Below are 26,394 nucleotides of genomic sequence, written 5' to 3' on the forward strand. Positions count from 1 at the left end.
AAATGTTTCAAAGCGAAGGTCTTATTGGACGCCTGAGACAGGACGGACATCGATCTATATTTCTTTGCCACGATTAATCTCAAACTATATTTAAAATATGGAATCTTTTCTCGTAATTTCCAAAATTTTGACAGTAATCAAGCAAGTCAGAAATGTTCTCAGTAACGGTCTGACATTTGGAAGAGAGTAGTCTTCTGTGCTTTGAAAAGCTTGTGAATGACTGGGTCCTGGGTCTGAACTCTATAGGTCGTGTCAGAGCTATTTTTACGGATTATTAGAGTATGAGGAAAATGGAATTTGAGTACACGCTTGTGCACCAGTCTCTCTTGAGCTTGGCTACCGAAGCCGAAAAGAACATCATCATTTATACGATTAATATGTCATTCTTTTATGATATTTTAGTAATATATATATTAAAACATTTGTTTGCATAAGAATTATTAACATCAGGTCCTAACGTAAGTTAACTTTCACTACATAGAATAAAACAAATTCGGTTCCCGCTGTCTGTCTTAATTTTGATGCCTTGTTTTTTAATAGATAGAGTAATTCAAGAGGAAGGTTTATATGTATAATGTAGTAGAGAAACACTGATAATTTTAGAGATTTTTAATGTAATCTTGTAAAGTAACACTTTTTTAGCGTTTGTAATAAACGCTGGCTGAACCCTAAGAGATAGATGAAAATTGTGTAATACAGTCTTGTACAACTTAAAAAGGTCTACAGGAATGTCTACAATATTGTATATCTATTTCTTAGGGATAACCCATAATAACCATGTTTTATTCATTCCTTATTACGAGAAATAATGACTTATTGAAGAAGCGATTTTAAGCAATACAGCATTAATTCTTATCCAATTAAGCACCTTAAATACACTGTGCATTTAATTTAGATCAATATGGCTCTGAACTGAGTGTAAAAGATGTGAACGTTGTATATAAAGACATTCTGTAGGATATTAGTATCAGCATTGCCGGGCGGGTCAAGGGTCGCAAATAAGAATTAAAAATAGTTACTATATAAATCACGACCGCGTGGAGTGGTGGCAAGAATGCTACATTTATTTAGTTGCTAAATAATGTTATTATAAATATTTCTGGTGTAATGTGACTTTAGTAAACTATAAATACTTTTTTCTTCTGTAATAAAAATAAAAATAAGCCAAGTGAAATCAAGTATGTCTATATTGTATGCATCTGTTGAAGATTCATATAATATATTATTATTATTTACTTAACCTTTACTTAACCAATGACAACATTGAGCGAGTATTACTGAGTGTATAATTAGTTTTTCTCGGTAAAATTGATAATATGTTTTAGTTTACATTAAATTTAATCTTATGCCTACTTGAATAAAACATAATTTGAAGCGCTACGATAAAAAGCGCTTTAAGCAACACTTTAAACGAAACATGACCTAAAACAATGAACTCTGAATAAGAATAAACCAAAGACCCAGAAATTTAATGACCATTTTGTTAAGCTGTCAGATTAAATCTGAAATATTATATCCTACAAGTATTATCAACGCTGCAATGCGACAGCCACGTAGCCTACTTTTAAACTAATTTGCATTATACACCTAGAAAGGCAGAGCTTTACTTAGGTTGTCGTAAAATAATAAAGAACGTGTGTCGAGTGTAAATAAAGATGTCGTCATTAGACGCAGCTGCGTCATTTGTTTCTTAGCTATAGTCAGCTCGCCCTTGTCCTTTATGAGGGCAGAATGGGATTGCTTTTCAGTGCTTTTATGTAATTTCCCACAACATTAACGCCATTATTAGAGTCTTGACCTTTACGATCGTACATGTCTACATGGGTGTTTGGTTGGTAGGTTTTTGGACGAGCCTGTAGTGTATTGCTAAACAGCACTAGAATTTTTATGTTCCGGTTTGAAGGCTGAGTGAGCCAGTGTAATTAAAGGCACAAGCGACATAACTTCTTAGTTGTCCTTGGTGGCGCATTGGCAATGTGCGGAATGCTTAATGTTTTTCAAAGCACATATTTTCATCCATTGCATCATAAAGTAGTCTTGATCTAAAATATTGTTTAGAATTATTTTTTTTCATAATTTTCATTAGCATTGTGACACCAGGTTTCGATGCTGATTTTTCACTCAGGAACATCAAAATTGTATTTTACTTGACGTTCTCAATAATATAATTTCTTATTTAAGTCATCCCAATTGGTCTTAATGTTATTAGGTTAAAAGCTTGTTATATGTTAACTTGCTGAAGTCTAAACCAAAAGGTAGTATACATTTTATTCATTTTATACATAATAAAATAAAACAATATTTATAAATGCAAAAGTAATTCTGCCTGTCTATATATTAATTCGATAAAATCACTATAGAGTTTGTGATAAAATTTGACTTCGGGATGCCGTGAGACCAAGATAAAGATAGTAGGTATAATAAAATACGAGATTTACGAAAAAATTACTAGAATATAACGTTATTTATGACACATTGCTATCATACATATATAACAACAAATAATAAAAACAAAAACGAAAACAAAAGAGATTTTTTAAAATTAAATTATTTGGGGATAATGAATATAGACGCAAAAGGAGTCGCGAGGAGGATCTTGTAATATTACGATGTATAGTATAAGTATTACATATTATACATTGGCTTGGCAAAAGGAAAGTCGATGATCGACCTATAAATGTAGCAGAGTATTTAATGTCTTTGAACTCTGTTGAATGAACTCTGAATACCCTTATCGAAACGGCTAAAGCCTTTGTTATTCCAAGTGCTCCTTTTAATAACAAAACAAATTAGATTACCTTCAAAGATTGAAGTAAAATGCTTTTTATTTGCCTATGTCTATTCTGTAACTGTCTAGATCTAAGTCTAGGCGAATGTACTCTAGGTTAGCGTGTCGTGTATCTTGACACCTTATTCTCCATCAAGTGGGGTTCATCGAACGCGGGTTATGTAACACAGTTGAAAATAATTAGCTCTGTGGTCCACTGCGTATTGCATAAAGTAGGTTAAACTAGTCGAAAAAAACTACGAGTAATGAACATCAAAGTTGCCTTATGGAAAATATATCGTGGTGTTTAAGTAGCTGAGTGGATTTTAGGTTTGCGTTACTAATTGTAGTACCGCCGATCAATGGCTGAAATGGATGGAAATTACTACCCGTTCTGGTATCGCAAATAAGGGTCTACATAAAATGTTTATTACGGAATACCTATAATTCTATTCTATTAAGCAGCGCGCGACAGTAAAGTACGAAGTCCGAGTGATTTTTCCCGACATCTTAAATAATAATTGTTACATTTCAGCCAATTCTTCAATGAATAATGACATAATCTAACCTTCATTAAACCTTTACAATTAATAGCTCTCGTTCACTGAATGTATGTTTGTGTATTCGTATGATATGTTAGGGGTAGAGGAGGGCGTCGAGGTAGTATGCGACAGCGATCCTGTGGCGCCTGCCGAAGAGACGGAGAGGGCACTGCTGGTTTTTAGTGGGTATTCTGGTGCACAAGGCGTCCTGGGCACCGGTGAGTCCCACATGCCCTCTCCCACTTCACATTGGGGTGCTTACAAAAGAGTAATGCGTTTTTCCAGAGAAAAAAGGGGTAGAGAGGACATTACTACATAATAACTAACACGAGTAATACGCGGGAAAAATTGAGGACGGATATTGGTTAGTAAAAAGAAAAAAAAACAGATCGAGTAATCGATATAAAAAAGAACCAATGCTCCTGGGAGGCATTAAGACTGTGAGTTGAAACTTCTTAAACATTTATTTGCATTCCATGATAGTCAGAATTGCGATTCAACAGGGAATATTTGCTAGTGGGTTTTCCCGACACTAATTCACCCTGTGAATGGAAATGGAATCATGATTTTTATATTTTTTTGAATATTTTATTTCAAAGATAGAATCTTAAAAAATATTTTACTAAAGGGTATTTTAAAAGTATTCATTTTAGATTGTAGATTTATAGCCGAGCAAGCGGGAACTAAATTCCATGTTCTAATTTGTGTTTATCAATCATTTCGTGCTCGTCGGAAAAACATCGTCAGGAAACCTGCATGTTTCTGCTACTTGTGAAATAAGACCCGAATCTTCTTTTCTAAAGAGGAAGACGCCTCTGCTTAGAGTGCTTTACAAAATGCTACATATCTTAATGTATATATACAATTATTATATTCATGTCATTCGCATTGAAAAAGCGTCAATTAGGTTGCAAACCTTTTGTTGATGATGGCAGGTAGGTCTATATCCAGCATTTTTTTTTTATTATTTAAAATTGGAATACCAATTTTCAATATATGATACGGACCACAAGATGATAAGTGTTCACTATCGCTCATAGACATTGTTATTGCAAGAAATATTAATAATATAACCATTCTTAAATCGCCAAACGGCCTCCGACCATGGGAGCTAAGATGTTTTGTCCCTTGTGCCTTTAGTTACATTGGCTGACTCACCCTTTCAAACTAACCTAACAATACTACGAATAGTTATTTGGTAGTAAAATATCTGGTGAGTGGCTACCCAGACGGGCTTGCAGAAAGCTAACAAGTAACTTTATGGTAAAAAATGTTTATGAAACTTTTAATTTTTTTTATTCATACTTAAATACAACATACGATCTTTTGTTCTTATAGAATCGTTAAAAATATAATATTGTATTCCTTTATACCATGCATAATAAATTGTCATTCAAATTTAAAAGAAAACTATCTTTAATAATCTCATGAAATTATCTTATTTAATATTAAAAGAACGAGAAATTATCAACTTTTCGAGTTATCAAGTTTTGGACTACACAAGGTAAAGTTAGAAGACATTAAATACCAAGTCAAGAAAGTTAATCATACGTCGCAGGCATTAAGGCTGGAATTTTCAAGATATTCAACGGTATTTACTGACGATAAAGGAATTTGAAGCTATTTTAATGACTTCATTAGGGAATATTCACAATACCACTTTTTATAACGGTACCTTTGGCGTTCAAGCTGACCTTATATGGATCTGCTAGTTCACGCAATACAAGCATCTTCGTCTATATGTTTAATGTACTAGCAGACCACTAGCAGACTCAGTAACGCCTTGCTGCGGTTACGTTGTACATTGAATGATGTTCAGCTTCAAGCCTCTGAATCAAGCTGAATATAATGGTACAGTTTTCATATTAAATTATTAAGCGGTATTTGCGTGGTGCGCATTTAATAAAAATAGCAATTTTTTTTAGATATAAAAGATTCTATCTCAAAATATTGAATTAACGGACTAATACGTATGAATGTATTTAGTTTTATTATTATAATTACATTGTATATGTGTATTATGTATGTGTGTGTGTAAATACATAAATAGATTTCTTGAAATATGTTTTAGATAGTTTTGCAAACTGCCAAATTTTTTGGTTTATTGTAGCACTATTTCCCTTATTATGTTTAGTTGAAATAGCGATTAAGCTTCAGTTACCTATAGAGATTATTTAATCTCTTAAATCTTTTTTTAATTTGATCTATAATAAAATTTTATTATTATTTTTATCATTAAAAATTATTACGAAACACATCATAACACATGTCAAAATGACGTCTAATATAGACGAGGCAAAATCGCGAGGAAACCTTTATGTACCATGGATGATATTCTGCTACATGCTTTTCCAGCGACATGCATTGGAGCAGCATGATTAAGCACCAAAAACCTTATCCTTAAAACTCTTAGAAGGTCTCTGCCTAGCAGTATTAAATGAAAGTTTGCCACATGTATATCCAACAATACAGCCTGCATTTGAATGAAGTCGGAAAAAAACTGAACGACTTATCTTCAAAAGTATTCAAGTCACAGAGCGCGTTTACACGAGCACTGAGCTGTTCTGCGTCACATGTGCACCGGTCCTTATTCGTACATTTATCGTCATTTTTCACACGACGTATTCGCGCGTGTTATAAAATAACAATTGTTACTTAATTAAGCCTTTTAATTGCTTTAATTATTTCACTACAAATGAATGACGTAAATATGAAAGTTAAATGAAACTCTAGACGAGATATTTGGTATTGAATTTTGATATATATTTTAAGTAACACAATAATGTTTCGGAGATTAATATTAAACCAACTTAGACAATAGTAATTATATATGTGAATATTAATTACAAGATTTGAAATGTCAAATCTTAAACAAAAAATAGTTCCTACTGTTTTCAAAAACATGTCTGTGACGAAGAATATTAATCCAATTAATCTGTTTACTTAAAAGTATACCAAAGTGCAAAAAAATATAAAAAAAAATAGTAAAAAAAATATAAGCTTGATTTTGCCCAACCAAGAGTCCTTTTTTTAGTTACGCCAGTAGAATTGTATTTAACTAATTCAACGACAAAATTCTGAAATTTTCCGATTGAATTATTGTTTATGATACCATTATAAAATATTTTTTTAAATTGAAATCTAGTGTTTTTATAAATAAATGTGTAAATTTCAAATTTTGATATCAAATTTCATAAAATCAAATATTTTGCCAGCCAATTTATGTTACCTAATAGACAAAATTTCAAAATATCGTTGTAATAACATCTGACCCTAAAACCCAAGAACCGGACGTGTATCCTAAATGCAATCTATCCAGTCTCCCGTGATCATATCTCAGTAAAGGTTACTGAGCCCTCGTTAATTGCTCGCTCGCCGAGATGAGAGTCATGAGCGAAAACGAACGCTGTTGATGCGAAAATTGAAGTAGAAAAATCAACGATTGAAACGCCTGCGGTAGACATTTCTTTTGTGATCTTAATATGGCTTGTGTTGAATTTTCGTGCTTGAAAATAGGGTTGACGCTCGTTTCGTTTAACACTCTTTCGACTTTAACTCTTTCGTACAAAAAATAGATATTTTGTGTGTAAAAAAGAACAACCCTTTTTTTATAATGTTTTGATAAAATCTTTCAAATAAAAACTTGAATGAGCTATATACATACAATAACTATTTATGTCAACTTACAAAGACTTAGTAATTAGTAGGCATACTAGTAGCTTGTCCCGACTTCGTCTCAGTGAAATCAGAATTGTATTAAATTCCCCATCACAGCTTCACCTACCGAGTCTAATCTTAACCATGAGATGGTCAAGATTAGATAAATACACAAAAAAAAAACATTAAAAGGTTTAAAACTATTTATGAGTAGTTCAGTTACACGCATACAGACAAAATATTGATGTGTGTAAAGATAATTTGGTAATAAATCAATCCTCTATTCATTTTACCATTACTGAAACCTTACAACGGAGTATCAGCTGTTCGGCTAGGGCGTTGACCTTCACCCCGTGCGCTTCATTGGGTGTTATTTGATAATATATTGCCATGCCCCAGTTGTTTATTATCGATTATTCATGAAACATTGAAGAAACTACCCTCGGAGTTTCGGCAATAAAGCCGTATAATGTGAAATGTAAAGGAAATACTTTATACCAAACAAGAATACGCATCCTTGTTGCGTTAATAATCGTTTATAGCGGGGAAACAGCGAAGCGCAGGCACTTATATAATAATACACGGGCATAATAAGGGTCTACATAAAAAGTTTATATCCTACATGTAACACTATTGGTTCACGCGGCACACGCCAGTAAAATTGGCTTAGTATTTCCGACATGTTTAACGTTTTTGCACAACCCAAATAACATTCAATATATGGCCTCTTTGGAAATAAACGATCTCCACGATTTTTTTTCACACTTTACGTGATAGCCTTGTACAAACCCGTCTGGGTTTCCACCCATCAGATGTTTTATCACCATAAAATAATTCTTAGTATTGTTCTGATAAGGTTTGAAGGATAAGTGAGCCAGCAGACAAAAGGGACACAACATCTTAGCGCTCACGATTTGTGGCGCATTGGTATGATGTAAGGTATTAATGTTTCTTACAGCGCTAGTCTATGAGCGGTGGTGACCACTTACCATCAGGTGTCCCATTTACCCGTCTGCCGTAACGTGCAAAAAAAACAGAGTAAAGTGCCTTTAAAAAAAGGGTATTCTATCAAATGTTGCGATTTTTTAAATTTCGATTTATCGAATTTAAGATCTTGGGTGGGAAATTAGACATAATGATGAGAGATCACCATTGACTAAAGACTTTGGTACTGCAAGAAATATTATTTGAAATCGTCAGTGTGCCACAAACCATGGGAACTAAGTATGTTATGACACAGCTGACACAGCTATATGAAGGAAGGCTGTTTTATGGTAAAATATGTGAAGGGGAACGTCTTACCCAGAGAGGAAATATTAAGTGTTACCAATAAATTTAATCTTAATTAATATGATATTGATGTCCTGGCCAAAGTAAAAGTCAATGTCAAAAAACTTTGTTAATTATAAAAGCGGTACAATTACTTATTGATTGTCAATAATCTAACAACGATTTGGTAACAAACACCGCGGACCAGCCAGGAATTGGCAAAAGAAACTCAGCGGGATGTGTTTTAAGTGTTATATTTTACAATTATTGTTTTCATACAACAAAACCGGTTTGGTGATGGCGGTATGACCATAGCGCGGGACGTGCTGACACAAATGTACTCCCTATTTCACTTCTATGATCCAATGGAACAGCAGATCAGACACGACCGGAAAGACTTCAGACGAAGGTCTACTGGCTTTACGTGCAATCCGAGGCACGGGAGTACTATTTTATGATCTATTATAAAATCTTTCAATATGATAAATATTCCTTTCATTATATTGAAATAAAATAAAATGTATTTATTAGAACTATTCGGACTTCGATTTTCAGTTTTAAAAGTAATTTATATATATTTTTTATTAGCTATTAAATTTTAAAGTTTCATTGATATTTCTTTTTATAAAAGTGAAATCTTTAGCAAGCAAACTTCGAGCAAGGCCATGCTTAGGTTACCACGATTAGTAATCGCTTTATGAATTCATAGATTCCCTAGAATACTGAATGTTTAAATGTATGTCTGATTAATATTTGTATTGATTGTACATTAGAGGAGCTGAGATAGTTTAGTGGATAGGAAATGTAGATTTTAATTTAGGATCATAGGTTACATTCCAGGCATTAATCAATGAACTTTCATGTGCTTACGTGTTTTGTAATTCATGTTGTTCTCATATGTCTTATGTTTAATTAATTTCCAAACAAATCTATCTCTCTATCTCTCTCTCTCTCTCTCTCTCTCGAAATGAAGTTAAACAAGGGCACGGACGATTAGTCTTTCGAGATTAAACGACGAGATGACAAGATATCGACTAACTACTGAGTTTTTGCCGGTTCTTCTCGGCAGAATTTATTTTCCGAACCGGTGGTAGCTTTAAATTTAATTCAACACTAACATGAAGATTCAAAGATGTTTTTATGAACCTGGTTGAATAAAGAATTTTTTTTTTACTTTGATTTGATTTGATTATACAAAAAAACATTAAAAATATTTTTTCCCTTTTAGCTTTGTGTCCTTTGTCTAAATTGGTAAATAATAAAAAAAAGACAAAGATATGATGAAACACTAGTAAACCCACAATAGTAAAAAAGAAATGAACATAATTATACGTTTATTATTTTTAAATGTAGGTATAATATACAAGTTACGTAAAATACCTTTGTGCATATTACAGAGTAAGAAAAGTTTCACTGTAAATGTTTCAAATGTAGTAAAGGTAGCCGCCATTTTGAAAATTAAAGTATGACGAACTCTTCGTAGAGATATTAACCTTAATGAAAGAATTTTAGGTGAGTTTACGTCGTTAGCTTCTGACTTAATGGTAACGATCCAAGCTATAATGCCAAATTGTGATTTGATACCGATTTCACATAATTAAGGATAATCATTTTTTAACTATAAAGTGAAAAAATATCGTTAAATATAAATTTAATTACTGTAAAAAAAACTGAGGTGTACTTAATGTCTTTTTTGAAATATCGTTCTGCTATTTTGTTTATATGTCCTGTTAATTTGTTTGTAAATCGATTTTATTTTAAGTGCATTCCAAATTTGAATAATTATATTTTTTAATTTTTACCTTAATATTGTTCTAATTATTTTATACAAAAAGATGCAAATATTAGAGCCAGTTTTTTTTTTTGTATATCAGTGACTAAACATTAATGTTAATGCACATTAATATATGAAATATTTTTGACTGATATATTAATTATCTTATCAAAACACATTTATCACATACGAAAAAGAACATTTATTATAGATATTGTTATACGTTGGTTATATACTGTTCTACTTTGAAAGAACATTTACTCGGTGGTGAGTTTTGGTGCTTTGTGCGAGCCCGTCTGGGTAGATCCCACCGACTAATCATATTTTCTACCGCCGAACCGTCGAGTAGCCTAGATGTCCCAGTGGTTATAATCTTAACCGAAGATTGCGGGTTCAAATATGGAGTAGTAGTGAATTTTTACGTAATTTAATTGTGTTCTTATATAATCTTCTTCTGCTATCAAGGGACATGTCGTAAGGAAAGCCACGTACGTCTACCGTATCCATCAACCCATATTGAAGCAACGTGGTAGAATAAGGTCCAAATATTATCTTTAAGAGGATAACCCATAAAACCTTTGTGTTGCGTGAGATATTTATTTATTTTTCAATATTAATGAAGTATGATAGACTGAAATATTGAATAATGTTGGATACTTGGCACTCTTGGCTGGCGCTCTGTTGCCGAGCTATCATGGAATAAGATATAATAGAAGTGGCACATCTGTTGGAATGGTACCGTGTATTATATAAAATGGTTTATATTCTCGTGACCTTGAATATAATATCACTTTGATACGTTTTACATCAATGTTAAGTGTAGTGTATCAAAATGTTATTCTTATATATAATTTTAATAATAGAACTTTTGAAACGACATGTTACAATGTTGAATTAAATGTAATACTACTACCGATACGAAAAGTAGATTCTACCGAGAAGAACTGGCAAGAAAACTCAGTAGTAAATTTTTTCCATCATATATTCTGTAGGATTTATCTTGTATTAAGTAATGATCCTTATTTATCAATGTTTTTTTGACCTGAGATTTAATTTTTTAATAGGCCAAGGTAAAAATAACTGACGAATCGTGCCGTGCTTCAGGAAGGTTCTATTGACTTTGCGAAGTCGGAATCTAGTTGGTAATGATTTACCAGTACCAAGTAGAACACAATATAAGGGTAAGTATTATTATAACTTCATGTCTGTGTTAATATTATGAATACGAAAGTAAGTATGTTTTTTTACGAGTTCACGTCTTAATTCTTCAACAGACCATCGTGTTAAAAAAACATAGATAATATTTTTTTTGTTTTGCTCCATATTTTATTTTCGCGTTCTTTATTTAAAATATATCATTTTCGATACTTCAAAACTGTTTTGATGCCATTTCTAGCGAAGTCATTGTTCATGTCAACAACTTGATCAAGATGTGGCGTTTATACATGCAATCATTAATTACGGCTTTCTATAAAATGACGCTTCGAAGGAATTCAATGTTGCTATATAATAATAAGCTAATTGCTTTAATTCAAGACTTCATCATTGTTCTTCTGTATCTGATAGAGCTATCCAAAGTGTTTTAAAGTATACCGAGATAATTATATTGTACTATTTAATTTAAAATAAAATGTCTCGTTGTGCTGTGTTTAGCCACAGATGCTGCGTTGAGGCACATATGTAAAGTATTTTTGGTTGTGTCTGATTTGACGACTCGTCGAATTATAAGAGTCAGTAATTGTACAAACATTTGTGCACTATAAACTGTCTTGCGGGTTGGCTTTGTTGGAAAATTGATTAGGACATTTAATTATGATAAAATAATATTCCTGTTGCTAGAAACATTTTTATGTGATATTTATTCACAAATGATCGAAAATTAATTAGGCTATTACAAGCACTCTTAAGTTTGCATTTTACAAGATAATTTAAAACAAAATACCAAACATTCAGATTTTGTATCTACCACCAAGAACCGACAAGGAATTCTCTAGATATTTCTATACACTACATTAATATTAAATATAATATTCTCTGACTGATATTACACGGTTCAATGTACGTTCCCACAGCTTTCTCCTCAAACTCTGGGTATTGTTCAAGTTATTCCCATCGTATTCAATATACTATTGTATATTGGGAACCACCACTGATTGCAGTACACATAATAAACATAAATAAAATAGAAATACATTAATGTATCTAGTTGTGAAAACATCCCTATTGGCGGTAGAGCTTTTTGCAAGCACGTCTGGGAAGGTAACACTCACTCATCAGATAACACCAAGCAGTGATACTTTGTATTCGTTTATTCGTGTATTCGTTTGAAGGGGGTGTGAGCCAGTGCCAGCCAGCCAGCCCTGGTTAGAATTTTATCCGGCGCATGCCTGTGGGCAGTGGCGGCCATTGACCATCATTTGGCCCATTTGTGCGAACGTCAACTGATGCCATTAAAATATAGACTCCAAGGCCACTTTTCATGCCTAAAACCTGACGACTGAAACAGAGCACCAATACCTTTAGACACTTGAGCTTCGATAACGCTAGTTCTAGATCTAGTTGGTTCCTATAGGAAACCCAAGGAAAAGCCTCGAAAGTTCGACCAGATTCGATAAGTATGATGTCAAATTAACAGTAACTAAGATTTAAATATTCTTAAAAATCGCATGACAAAGCAATCTCCATTGAATCTTTTTATAAACCCTGGATCAAATTCGAGCTGTTACTTCACAGTATTAGGAACGATCGTTCAAGTTTAATAGATGTTTTCCGTCCGAAGTTTTATATATGAAAATGACGGCAAATCGACACTTATAATTATATTATTTAATTTAATTCGTTTAAAAATGTTGAATGAATAACTATTGATGAAATTGAATTCATAACTATTCATGTTATGTAATACTCGGATAACCTTGTTGTTTTTAAAAGAACATTTTTGCTGTCTTCTATTTCAAAACTCGTTGACAAAGCGATTGAAATTGCGATTTTAATAGTGCTTTTTTTACCTTCTACATCGATTTTCGGTTGGAGTATTCTTAATACTTGAATGTACATAAAGGAACTTATTTGAGTTACAATACAATATTTTTGGTCGGTTTACAATATTTACTGAATTTCTTTTCAGATAATTTCAAAAACAATTAGAAGTGTTAGAAATAAAAAAAAGCGAAGAACCCTCCGTTTACGTAATAATTCACTCCTTGCTCCTAAGCTATCCATCACAGAGATTATTGACATCAAAGGAAATTTAGGGTTATTTTTGCCACATATTTTTCTATCGCCTAATAAATCATTGGATGAGATGTTTTTTGAAGAGTGCTGTGACACTTTCCTCCACAAATACAGGACGCAGGGAGTGTTTGAGTGGAGACCCGCGCGGGGTACATTGATCGGTAACGCGCAATTTGGCAAGGTCAACGACTTATAATCCGCCTTTTAATGAAATTCTTAATGCTCAGGAATTTTTTACCTACAGATTAATCCATGACTTTCCGAAATGAAGGGATCATTTTAACATACGTAACAGCTGCGCTAATTATGTAAATTTTCTGCTTAAATATGAATAACACCCAATATGTTAGCCGCGACAAGATTTATTCTTAATATTTCGATTTGTCATGATGAATAAATAAATTAGTAATAATATTTATTTTATTAAGTATACGACGTAATTTGAAAAAAAAATTGTAGTTGTACGATTAACTTCCAATATAATATACTGATTATTTGATTTTAGTTAAGAGATTTTTTCATTACATTAGTTACTTAAATCTTTCATTGATCTTAAAACAAAATTACAATTAGCTTCAAATAAGATAACCGTTCGGCGTGTAGATTCTACCGAGTCCAACCAGCAAGGTATCAATAGTTACTTCACTTTACAAAATAATCTATTTCAATAATACAAATTTAAAACAAAATTGAACATTTGACACTACTTTAACAAATTGAGTAATGCAATCTTTTTGCAAATCAATGGCCGTGTAATATATAAAAGTTAATTTACATTCAGCGACAGCGTTTCGGGTACAAATTCTGATTTAAACCGAGATTAATCGAATGTTTCGCTAATTAGTTTAAAAGCCTTTCGAAACCGGACGTATATCTGAAAGTTATCAAATATTTGAGTGATTTTTTGAGTGAGACATTATTTTTATTAAAGTAGAGGTACCATTATAATACAAATAAATAAATAAATACTGGACAACATCACATACATTACTCTGATCCCAGTGTAAGTAGCTAAAGCACTTATGGAAAATCAGACGTAACGACGGTAACACAAACACCCAGACCCAAGACAACATAGAAAACTAATGAACTTTTTCTACATCGACTCGGGGCCTCGGAGTGGCGTACCCATAAAAACCGGTGTACACACTACTCGACCACGGATATTTATGGTGGATGAGCACGGTACCTAATTGTACGGATCTGTAACTGGCACATGTAGTTTATTAGTTTCGATGCACGTCTTAAGAAGAAAAACATTTTTGAAATTTTCAAAGATAGTTTTCTTTTCAGTGCATGTGACGGAAGTAGAACGTCAAAAATTTTAATTTTTATCGAATTTTAGGCATGTCATCATTCCTTTGTCTAAATAATTAAAAAGTATGATTTGGTAATCAATTATATTCAAATGTATGTCCATGTTCTAAGATAAGATAATCTAAAGAATGATTTCAAATCATTATGTTTCAATATCGTGCGGCTTGATGAATCTCACTCGCTTCGGATGCCGCTGTCAAACTGGAATACGTCACGCTGTCTGATTTTGTATTGGTTCTCGATTAACTTTTTACATTCATGATTTAACTATGTAAAACGGAATTTATTTTTTATGTATATTATGTACAACCACTAACAGAGCTTAGACCCGCGGTTTCACCTGTGAATATAGACTCAATAAAATATTACATTGGTTATATAAATACGTAATGAATGATAATTTCTTTCTTTTTTAATTCTTGTAAAAAATAATAATTAATTAATGATCAAAATTCATCGTAACATTCTATTTAATAAAGTATATTATAACTATAACTGATCAATTACATAGATTCTTGTAACTGTTGAGTTTCTTGCCGGTTCTTTTCTTTAGAATCTATTTTCCGAACCGGTGATAGGAACATTAATTCAACAGTGTAACATGATGATTCAAAAGTACTTTTATGAGCCTCCTTGAATAAAGAATATTTTGATTAAGATTTTTAAAGATTAAAGATAAAAAAATGTGTTTAATACATATTTCTTAAAATACTACAGCTTTAAAAAAAGTATATTTTAGTTATGATTTTTATGTTTTTACTCGATTATCGCTAAGAAATCGTCTCGATGGTGTAAAAACCTTGCGTTTCTTAGAATAGTTTTTATAAGGTGAAAACGTCTTGGGAAATCGAGATTATGTCCGCCCAAACTTACTTTTAATTGCATTTTAAAAATAGTTTTAATGCTTCACAGAAAAATATTAAATGGAACCTGTTGACGTTTTATATGAGCTTTTTTAGGAAATCGATATACGTTTAAAGAAATTTTGTACGATAGCTTTTGGTTTTTTTTAAAATACAGATTTTCACAATTAAGTTTTTTTTTTAATGCTTTAGGTTAAGAATTATATTTTGAAAAATATATTAAACCAAGTGTTTTAGGAATCAGTATCTGTTACAGTTGCTTACTAAAAAAAAAGGTTTTTGTGCACTATAATATGTCCTGCGTATCTGCCTGATCTCCTGTGAGATTGACCGCCTTGACTGAAATCGACGGACGGTATCAAATCAGTCGGTAGGTTAAAATTTGTTGCAAGATTCTATCTATACATATATACATACATACATACATACATACATTCATCCATCTATCCATACATACATACATTTAAAGTTACATAAATATTAATCGATAGTTAAATTAAAATCTAACTTCTACCACCACCTACAACCAACAGAGATTTTTATACTTAAGAACAGACTAACGAAAAGCAGCGGTTATTTTGTCGTCAATTCAATTAAATAATTTTATATATATAAGTTGTCTGTCAGACAAAATAAATTGATCTAGTTTTGCAAAACCACACATTGAATCGAGAATTCAAGGAAATTTAGATCAGTGTTAGTTTAATGAACCCGTGAGCTCCAATTGGGGTCACCTCTTTAGCAGTCGCTCGTTTAATAATACAGAATTTTGTTTTATTATTTTAAATATTATATTTTGACGACCTCCGTGGTCGAGTAGTGTGTACACCGGTTTTTATGGGTACGCCACTCCGAGGCCCCGAGTCGATGTAGAAAAAGTTCATTAGTTTTCTATGTTGTCTTGGGTCTGGGTGTATGTGGTACCGTTGTTACTGCTGAGTTTCTATAACACAAGTGCTTTAGTTACTTACATTGGTATCAGTGTAATGTATGTGATGTTGTCCTATATTTATATGTATATGTATATGTATATGTATATGTATATGTATATGTATATGTATATGTATATGTATATGTATATGTATATGTATATGTATATGTATATGTATATGTATATGTATATGTATATGTATATGTATATGTATATGTATATGTATATGTATATGTATATGTATATGTATATGTATATGTATATGTATATGTATATGTATATGTATATGTATATTTATATTTATATTTATATTTATATTTATATTTATATTTATATTTATATTTATATTTATATTTATATTTATATTTATATTTATATTTATATTTATATTTATATTTATATTTATATTTATATTTATATTTATATTTATATTTATATTTATATTTATATTTATATTTATATTTATATTTATATTTATATTTATATTTATATTTATATTTATATTTATATTTATATTTATATTTATATTTATATTTATATTTATATTTATATTTATATTTATATTTATATTTATATTTATATTTATATTTATATTTATATTTATATTTATCTATATATTATATTTATATGTATCTTTTGGTATAAGTTTTATGTATATTGGCTTAGTAGTTGTTTTTAGTCAGGCGTTGCAAAAGTTGCCTTCTCTTTTATTGTTATAGATTTAAAAAAACAAGATGTTTATTTTTTTATTGAAATTAATCCATTTTTAAATATTTATTCAGTCATTAGAACTGGTTGTTTACACATATAGATCCTTTTTTATAATGTCTGCATTTTTATTGACATCGCTCGTGTTTGGCAACGCGCCCTGTTTCATATTACGTTTACAAAGCATTAATAATTTATTAGACTAGTTGTAGCGAGCGACTTTGCTAGCGTGATATTTGTGTTTGAAATACTTTTATGGGATTTTTCGCGGACCTGCTTTGCATATGTATTTAATATATAAGACTCGTAACAACTTATAACGGAATATAAGAATGACAACATAATGGAGACATGCATTATATATAGTAATGTTATGGATGAAACTGTTTTTAAAAAGTTATTTAAGAATCACTATAATTCAAGTCATAATAACAATTTATATGTATTGGTATTTTTTTTCTTTTAGATTTAATTTGTTGTATATATATATGTAGGTGTGAGCCGGGACGGCCCAGTGGTTAGAACGCGTGCATCTTAACCGACGATTTCGGGTTCAAACCCAGGCAGGCACCACTGAATTTTCATGTGCTTAATTTGTGTTTATAATTCATCTCGTGCTCGGCGGTAAAGGAAAACATCGTGAGGAAATCTGCATGTGTCTAATTTCAACGAAATTCTGCCACATGTGTATCGACCAAGGCGCATTGGAGCAGCGTGGTGGAATATGCTCCAAACCTTCTCCTCAAAGTGAGAGGAGGCCTTAGCCCAGCAGTGGGAAATTTACAGACTGCTAATGTAATGTAATGTAAATATATATAGGTATATATATAAACAAACTACTTTCGTCCGTGCATTTGGTCGTCAGTGTTAGATATAAAATAGCCTGTCCTTTTTTGGGGTCCAAGCTTGGTTCATACAAACATCTAATTTGGTTCAGTGGTTTGGCTGGTTGGTTGTAGCGTAACAGACAGACAGCCAGACAGGAAGAAGAGTTAATGTCGCATTTATAATATTCGTAGATATATATATTTACTGTTCGTGCCTTTGGTGTATCTTTAACTTATCTATACATATAATAAAATTGGACTGTCTGCTTGTAATATTAAAATAACCGCTTTTTACTAAATGAATATGTATGCATGGTACATATACCAAAATAACATTTTTTAAAATTTTTGTCTGTCTGTTTGTTCCGGTTAATCTCTGGAACGGCTGGACTTTGACGGGATTTTCACTGGCAGAAAGCTGATGTAATAAGGAACTTAGGCTACAACAATAACTTTGTTGTTAAATTCAAACTCGCACGAAATCGCAGGCACATCTAGTACATATATGTTTTTATAATATGTGCTTTAAATAACTTTATATAATACGGATGAAAATTAAAATATTATAAGATATTAATTTAAAAAATAACATATACAAGTACAATAAAACAAATTAAAATCGTGTAACAATTTACCTCCGAGCTCACGAAATACGGAAACGTAGAAAGGTTGCATGTTGAAATGGCGAAATAATAAAATAATTGATACGTCACCTTTTAGGAGCTTAAATGTGACCAGCAGAGTAATTCCGTAATAACAAACTCGTAACTCAACGCAGAACACGATCGTGATATGTCAAAAATTGACAAACGACATTGAATTGACCCTGTACAAGTCAGTTTGATCTTTTTGACAGATGTAATTTTTTCTGATCGACATAACTTTGCATGGACGAACATATTATTTTTTTTATTTTAATGATTTCAAAAAATGTTATAATATTTATAAAGCATACCACACAAAACGAATAACACGATTTTATTATCCTCGTGATATCTGTAATAGTTCCTTTCGCTAGTTATCTAAGATCTCGAGTTTATTTCCGAAACCAAAGCGGTAATTTTGAGTAATTTGAATATTTGACGATCAATAAACCGATTTGCTTCTATATATAAATGTCTTTGCTCGCACCTTCGCCCGCTTGAAATTCAGTTTGTGATACATACCGAAGGCTTATTACACAAATAAAATATACATTGCTTAATTCTGAACAAAGCTCTAAGTTAGTGAAAGAATTATTAAAATCGTTTAAGTAGTTTTAGGGATGTTAGACAAACAAATCTTTCCTGCTACAAACAAAATATCGTTAGTGAATGTGAGATGTGAGATGCGAAATGAGTTCACAGAATAGTACCGGCGTTCCCGGCTCGCTTCGCTTCGCATATAACCAATATAACATTAGAGTGATACTTGTTTTTTAACAAGTCTATACATCGTTTCCGGAGCGGTGTATTCTCTTCTATAATAAAATAGTGGAATGTTTTAACTTTACCAATTATGAAATATATTTTTATGCTGAAAACCCTTTTTGGGAACGAAATTCTTTTACGCGGCTTACAGTAGAGTGAACTGGCAAAAATACGCAAGGAAAATGCGTTGTAGGCGTTTTAATTCACAGGGGATTTTTTAATAATAATTTTGTAATTTTCTTTTCATTATTTTCAAATGTTGCCAATTATGTTTTTTGTGTCTTATAATAAATACATATTAATATACAGAAATTTCGCTGCAACTGGATATCCCAAGGCACCTCTGGTTTTTTTTTAATAATGATTTTAACTTTATACATAATGATAAGTAATCGACGATTACCTTTCGTAGATTTGCATACATCGTATCTTGATTTAATTGTGTTTAGTTGATTAATATAAATATATTGGTGGGAAAGAGTAACTTAGTTATATAGTTGTTATATACTTTGCAAACCGATGGCTTTATGTTCCTAAAAGCTTATTCAGCACATATTTGAATAAAGAATTATTTTCATTTTGACTTTGCAACGGAATAAACATAGGCATTAGAAATTATTGTCATCGACACTTTAAATTAAAAAAAAAAACTCTCTGCTATAACTTGTTTTAAATGTAAAAGGTATTTTATGTCATCCGTATTTAGAATTCTATTTTTAAAATGTTTCACCGGAGGAAGGGAATAATAAAATTTATTATATAGGAGTATGTGTTACGTTTGATGTCAACATCCCATTGGAAGGAACCAATTAAGAATATTTTATGATGTTTTACATTCCAATAACTATTTTTAATACTGTGAGTGATAGTTTTGGTTATATTTTTTGGTTAAGCAATGTTGAGGAAATTGTTTATATGATGAGTGATTGTTTTTTTTTTGTCATAAATACGTGATGTTATTTTCACAGTATTCGGATAATTGCGCAAGAGTTTTTATTGTGCACAAGTTAGCACGGGTGCACTTTCTAATGCGACCCTCATTATTTAATTGGTAAGCAAACTCGATTCAAAAAACTATATTTTTAAATTCGAACCCAGATCATCGAAGCTCTAGGCTTAATAAGTTAGCCACAATACCATCGCGGCAATTAGTTATTAAGCAAACGCAGACAAATTAATTATAAAATAAAATATCATAATATTTCATTTTGAATAATATTTTTTCTTAATAACCATTTTCATAACAATTATAATTTTAAACAATGAAAACAATTGTGATTGTAATCACGATTATTATTAACAATGCGTAAGATTAATTTAATCTGTTGCGAAAATACCTAAGATGAATAAAAATGGTATTTTGCTATATATAAGTAAATACATATAATTTAAAAAAAACAACAATTTCCGAATGAGTCATTACAAAAGAATACATTAAAAAAAAACAATAATTTGCAGTTCTTTATTTAAAAAACTTTGACAAGCACTTTTGATACTTTGTTTTAACAGGATGTTAAAATGTAAAGCTAACACCGTTTCGGAATGTAGATTTTACTGACTAGAAGTCAGGATTTACTCTTTTCTACTGTTATAACAAAACGTAACGTCAATCAAATATAAAAAAAATATATAAAATACGAACAAGCAAACACACATGTGTGAGTAACTTACACGTTGACATTCACGTTCACGGTACAATGTAATCTTAATGTTCTGTACAGTCATAAAAAAGCGATAAAATTTAAAACCAAAAAAAGTTAAAAAAAAATAAAAAATTATATAAGTACTGAATTTGTTCATAAAAATACAATAATTTTGTCTTTTCACGAAATATTTTTTCTTTGAAAGTTTTTTCTTTGAAAATCGCGTGACACATAGTCATCGCCAAGTCATAAAAAGACCGAGGTGCTGTTCTAAAATTCCATTTAAATACTAACGCGACGTTTGTTTCATTTCTTATATAACTGCTCGGGTAAGAAAATGCAATCGTTTCTCGACAGTGTAATGTAACTATCTGGTCCGCTTTCACGAAAGTTCAAAGGTCAATGCTCAAAAAAATACTTACTTCAGACGCCCATTGAACGTGCCTCGTATCTGCCAAAACGCTTCTTTCCATTATAAGAAAGATATCACGACACCATTTCACTAGCACAAATTAAAAAAAAAAATCACACAGAAAAAATCGTGTATAAAAACTTGTAAAATATTCGAAAAAAGAATTTCGTTTCGTTTCGTTTGGACGCTGTAACAACGGTTCAGAAAAATTCGTTCGGAAAAAACGTTCCGACGCGGCTGCGCAGTCCGCCTCTCTGACTCACACCGACAATTCACTATACCGCGCCATGCAAAACGTGCATTTTTCACTTCACCATCGCGTCTCAACCAACGCGGCCTCAAAAGACTATATCAGCTGATAGACAAGAAAAATCCGATATTACGCTCTGTCAGGTTAGTGTGACGAGCGAGATGCCTCTATCACCTCTCCTGCTCCCTCAATAGGGGCTAGATAAGTGCCGTAATGATTTGCATCTGATAGACGTCCGATAATAATTTCCTTTTTTGCATTCTATTGTTAGTTGAATTACTACGGTGAAAGTTAATACACCTCTTTAATGCGCGATCGATAAAAAACTTCAGATTAGGTTCTTTATAGTGTATCTTTAGCCGAATGTCACGATAAATGTCCACATTTAAGATTGTCAGCGGCGCAATTACGAAATTTAATGCTGTAAATTGAGATAATGCCTGCTATCCACGAAGCGGGTCAACGTGAATCATCTCACCCGTGTAATTAAGAATTAGGTGTTGCTAAGTATTCGCACTAAAGTAATAAAAAATTATGGCACTTTGGACGCTTGGTAAAATTTTGCACGATTTTGGCGCGAATTTTGACAGTTGACATTTACATATTATTTTTTCGAAATTATGTTTTTCTTGTAAGTGGTCTCGTGTCGCGGGGCGATGGCCGACTGCAAGTAGCGCGAGGGAGTGGTGGTCGGTGGTGGTGGGATCGATACCACAGTCTGGGGCGCACGCACTGACCGTTCGCACGGCCCCTTCGAGAAATCTATATTTGGATTGTAGGATAGCCTCATCATATGCTGTCTATAGAATAAATATATTTTTCGATTCTGAACCATTTATAGAACTATATAAAACAATAAGTTATAAAATTTTGTTTAAATAAAATTACTGACGAAAAAATTAATTATAATTGTAACATTTTGTCGAATAAAAATAGTCTAGTATTATTATTTAATGAGACAACTTTATTATAAAATAATATTAGACAACATTGTACCTATAGGAACTGCGAGCTCAAAATAATTAAAAAAAAAAAAAAAGCTATTTAAACGAGTTTCATCGCGTCGCTCCATTTCGCCGAATGTCGGAATCAATAAAACGCATTTAGAACGATAACAAACACAGAATTCATTACTGTAACGCACAAGGCGAGGTCACACGTAAAAAGTAGGCGTTATACACTTACAGAGAAAATTATGGCTAAACTTAATGGAAGGTATTCTTTGGGGAATTTAGAGGTAAAAATATTTTTTCTTTAACGATACGAGTTAGTTCAAAGGAGCTGTCAAAGGAGGACCAATAGCCATTAAAAAAACTGTCGACATTCAGAAAGCAACAAATTTGTTAATAAATTTGGTAATTACTTCTTTACTCTAATGTCTGTACTAATATTATAAATGCGGAAGTACATAACTAATAAAATGGCAGAGAAGCCGTAAGCGATAATTAGTAATGCATAAAAAAAATGTTTATGCGTTGATACAGATAAACTAATTTAAATATTAAAATGACTACATCTCAGTCCCTGTAAATATTCTTATAATAGCCGTTCGACCTCTGCGTTTCTCATAAAACAACTAAATATAGTTGAAATAGAATTTTCTTTATAAATACTTTTAACAATATTTACTAACGTTGGTGGAATGATTGTGGACTGAAACCATATTACCAACAGCAATAAAAAGAAAAAAATGCAGCAGTGACAGTTTGTACCACAGATAAAATTATAATATACTTTTGTTTTATATGGTTATGTTTACGTCTTACATATATGTACCTCTATACCAAATGATTATGTAATATTACCGCCATTTTGGAAAAGTGCCAAGATCAACTTGTTATCAGGCAGTCCTGTCAGTTTTACGTCCGGCATACCAGTTATTATGATGATGAGATGTAAGCTGATTTTCAATACCTACTTTTTCGCTTACGCTAAGATTTAGGGGCAATTTATTTATAATTTATTTCAAACTGTAAATACTGGCCAACCACGTAATTTCAGGAAAAAACTTACAAATACGTATTCAATAGTTCATATGGATATGAATATTTTTTTTCATCGGCAAAGGTAGCTTAATGTTGTTCCTAGTTACGAACTAAATTGTAACAAATTAAGTATAGCAAAATGTAAATCTGGCTAATATTTATAAATTGAACATGAAAACGTAATAAAAATTATAACAATTTTGCACGAATGTAATTTTACGTGTATAACCTTGGAAGAGATCAATCAGCAAAGTAGAGCAACATGCTGAGTCATTTATCTAATAATAAAATGGCGTTTACGAATGACAAGCATGAGTGACAAAATGTTGATGTTAAATAAGTAATTATAGTAATACTGAGGTAAAATAATTTATTACTCAATAATAAGGTTTATTCGTCCATTATTTCCACTAATAGGATTGAAAAAACATTAATTTGACGGTAGTTTTTCATAAGACGCCATCTTGGTTTGGTAAAAACCATGGAACATATGCTATGTAGTAGCACAAATGTACGCTAATGTAGTCCTTATCGATGCAGTAGCATATAATGACAATATAATAAAGAAAAGAGTATGCTTAAGTAAAAGCATGCTATCAACGAATTTGGTAATTTTATTTCGGGAATACCCTGGATTGTCATATATGAATTTAAACTCTGTACCTTTTTATTTTGAGTTTTATTTTAAATGTCTAATGAAATACTTTTAAATTTACACATTTGAATCAAATTATATTATTTTATCAATCACTTATAATGTTCTTTTTTATTTTTTTTTGCTTATCGTTTGTTTTCGTTCTTCGATCTCTGTAGATACTTTCGTATTTTTATGAGGATTAAATTCATATATAGTCATTGGATTATTTATATCTTAAATTGCACCGCCAACTTCAGGACCTAACGTATTGAGTCTCTTGTTCCTGTAATTACATTCGCTTACTCAACCTTCGAACGAGACTAGGGTAACAGTGGATATAACTAGTTATTTTATGTATATATTGTTAAATACATTTTTATATTTATCCGGTTAATAAGTAATATTTATTGCCTTAGTGTCAGCCTTTACGGCTTAAGAGTTTTTTTTTTAAATTATTTATTTCAAATTTCGAAATCTTTTTTCTTTTAAAATCAAATTATATAGCTTAATAAAAATACGAATACTGGCGTAATTTGCGTCACCGTCCACCATTTTGAATTTCCAATGACGTAACTCACCAAACGACAATCACACTGAAGCGACATTTCATTCGTCAAAAGCTGTCAAAAAACAAATATTATTATTGAATATAGTTCTTACGTGACATAGGAGAAATTATCTGTGGCTATCTGCCCTGCTGACATAACAAACAAAAAAGGTTTCATTTGAAATAAGAATTATAATCATACTTTTTATTTCTATCCATTGAATGCCTAGATTCTATTTTTAAATCGGTCAAAAAAGGTCAACATAGCGGTTGTTACATTACTGACCCTGATAACTGAATACAATGGGTTTTAAATAAAAGTGAATCTTGCTTGAGATCTTTGTTTAGATGAAATATCATTGTTTTTTTTTTTTGTATTGTTGTCTAAGTTTAATAATTTGGGAATTTTATTATGATAATAAAGATTTTTCTTTGTAATTTGTGTAATCTATACTAATAAATGTATAAAATGTTTCTACATCGTGAGTTTAATAGCTAATTAAAAGCCGCAGATCCCGAGGTCCATAAAAAAACATTGCATTTTTTGTCGAGAATTACTCAGTAACAGCCCGGAGCCTGGAAGCTGGAAGTTCGCACACTCCCGTGCCTCGGAAGTCATGTAATGCTGTTAATCCTGCGAAACGTGCAAATCCAGAACTGTTTTCGATCATGTCGAATATACCGCCCCATCAGATTATAAGAGCTGAGATGGCCCAGTGGTTAGAACGCGTGCATCTTAACCAATGATTTCGGGTTCAAACCCAGGCAGGCACAACTGAATTTTCAAATCAAATCAAATCAATTTTATTCAAGTAAACTTCACAACGAAGCGTTTTTGAATCGTCTATATTAAAAAACTACCACCGTTTCGGAAAGTAGCCTCCAGCGAGAAGAAACGGCAAGAAACTCGCATAGTTGCTGTTTTCAAATTAACAGATTTACAATGCTGTTTTTTTACAATAATTAGTGTCCTGTGATGGAACCCGAGCCTAAATCCAGGCTAAGTGCATTTGGAGAGGCCTATGTCCAGCAGTGGACAAATATGGGCTGATGATGATGATGATGATGAGAACATGAGACCATTAGTATGACTTTTGTAAACGGGGCAAGACGGAAACTTTTATATGTTAATCTTACCCCATCAACTATTGGCGGGTAAAGACGGATTGTTACAATAAATCCTAAAATACAAAAAGTAGCTATATTTAGAAATAGCAACATAACTACCAATTAAAAATAATAAGTATGTATACAAATAAAAAACTCGTACCTACCTTGTAAATGAAGTTACACGACACAGGGTAAGATTAAAACACTCGACTTACTCGCGTAAAATTCACAGCGTAGATATTCCCTTATAACTCACAAACGATCCCTCAAAAGGACAAATGCCGAATGTGGTGTGTGACGTAACAAAATGGCAGTCTTATGAATATTGCGTGCATTGGATAAATTACACAAAATATGTCTTTATTGATGCCTTTTTGTGTTACCCCGTTTTTCATCTTCCCCCCACTCACCCTACCCGTAATTAGTTCATATAAAATAAAATATAAATCGCACGCAATTGTTTCACTGGTAAACCGAATCTATGCTCTCAGTTTAAGTTGACGTATATTATA

The 26,394-nt window shown here is 31.7% G+C and overlaps 1 protein-coding gene across 7 annotated transcripts in view; it reads right to left on the minus strand.

Annotated features, from left to right (window-relative positions):
* The window catches only part of LOC113392848 (uncharacterized), a 102,479-nt gene that overhangs the window by 37,997 nt on the left and 38,088 nt on the right, over positions 1-26,394 (minus strand). The window contains exon 1 of one of the 7 annotated variants that reach the window (XM_064219227.1): positions 21,364-21,910. The exons of the other annotated variants lie outside the window; for them this stretch is intronic. Coding sequence (XP_064075297.1) covers positions 21,364-21,414 — 51 coding nt within the window. The 5' untranslated portion in view covers positions 21,415-21,910. Of the gene's footprint in view, positions 1-21,363; positions 21,911-26,394 lie in introns of those variants that run through there. 7 annotated transcript variants of the gene reach the window in all.

The sequence above is a fragment of the Vanessa tameamea genome, chromosome 26 (genome assembly GCF_037043105.1).
Source record: "Vanessa tameamea isolate UH-Manoa-2023 chromosome 26, ilVanTame1 primary haplotype, whole genome shotgun sequence".
Classification (NCBI taxonomy): Eukaryota; Metazoa; Arthropoda; class Insecta; order Lepidoptera; family Nymphalidae; genus Vanessa; species Vanessa tameamea.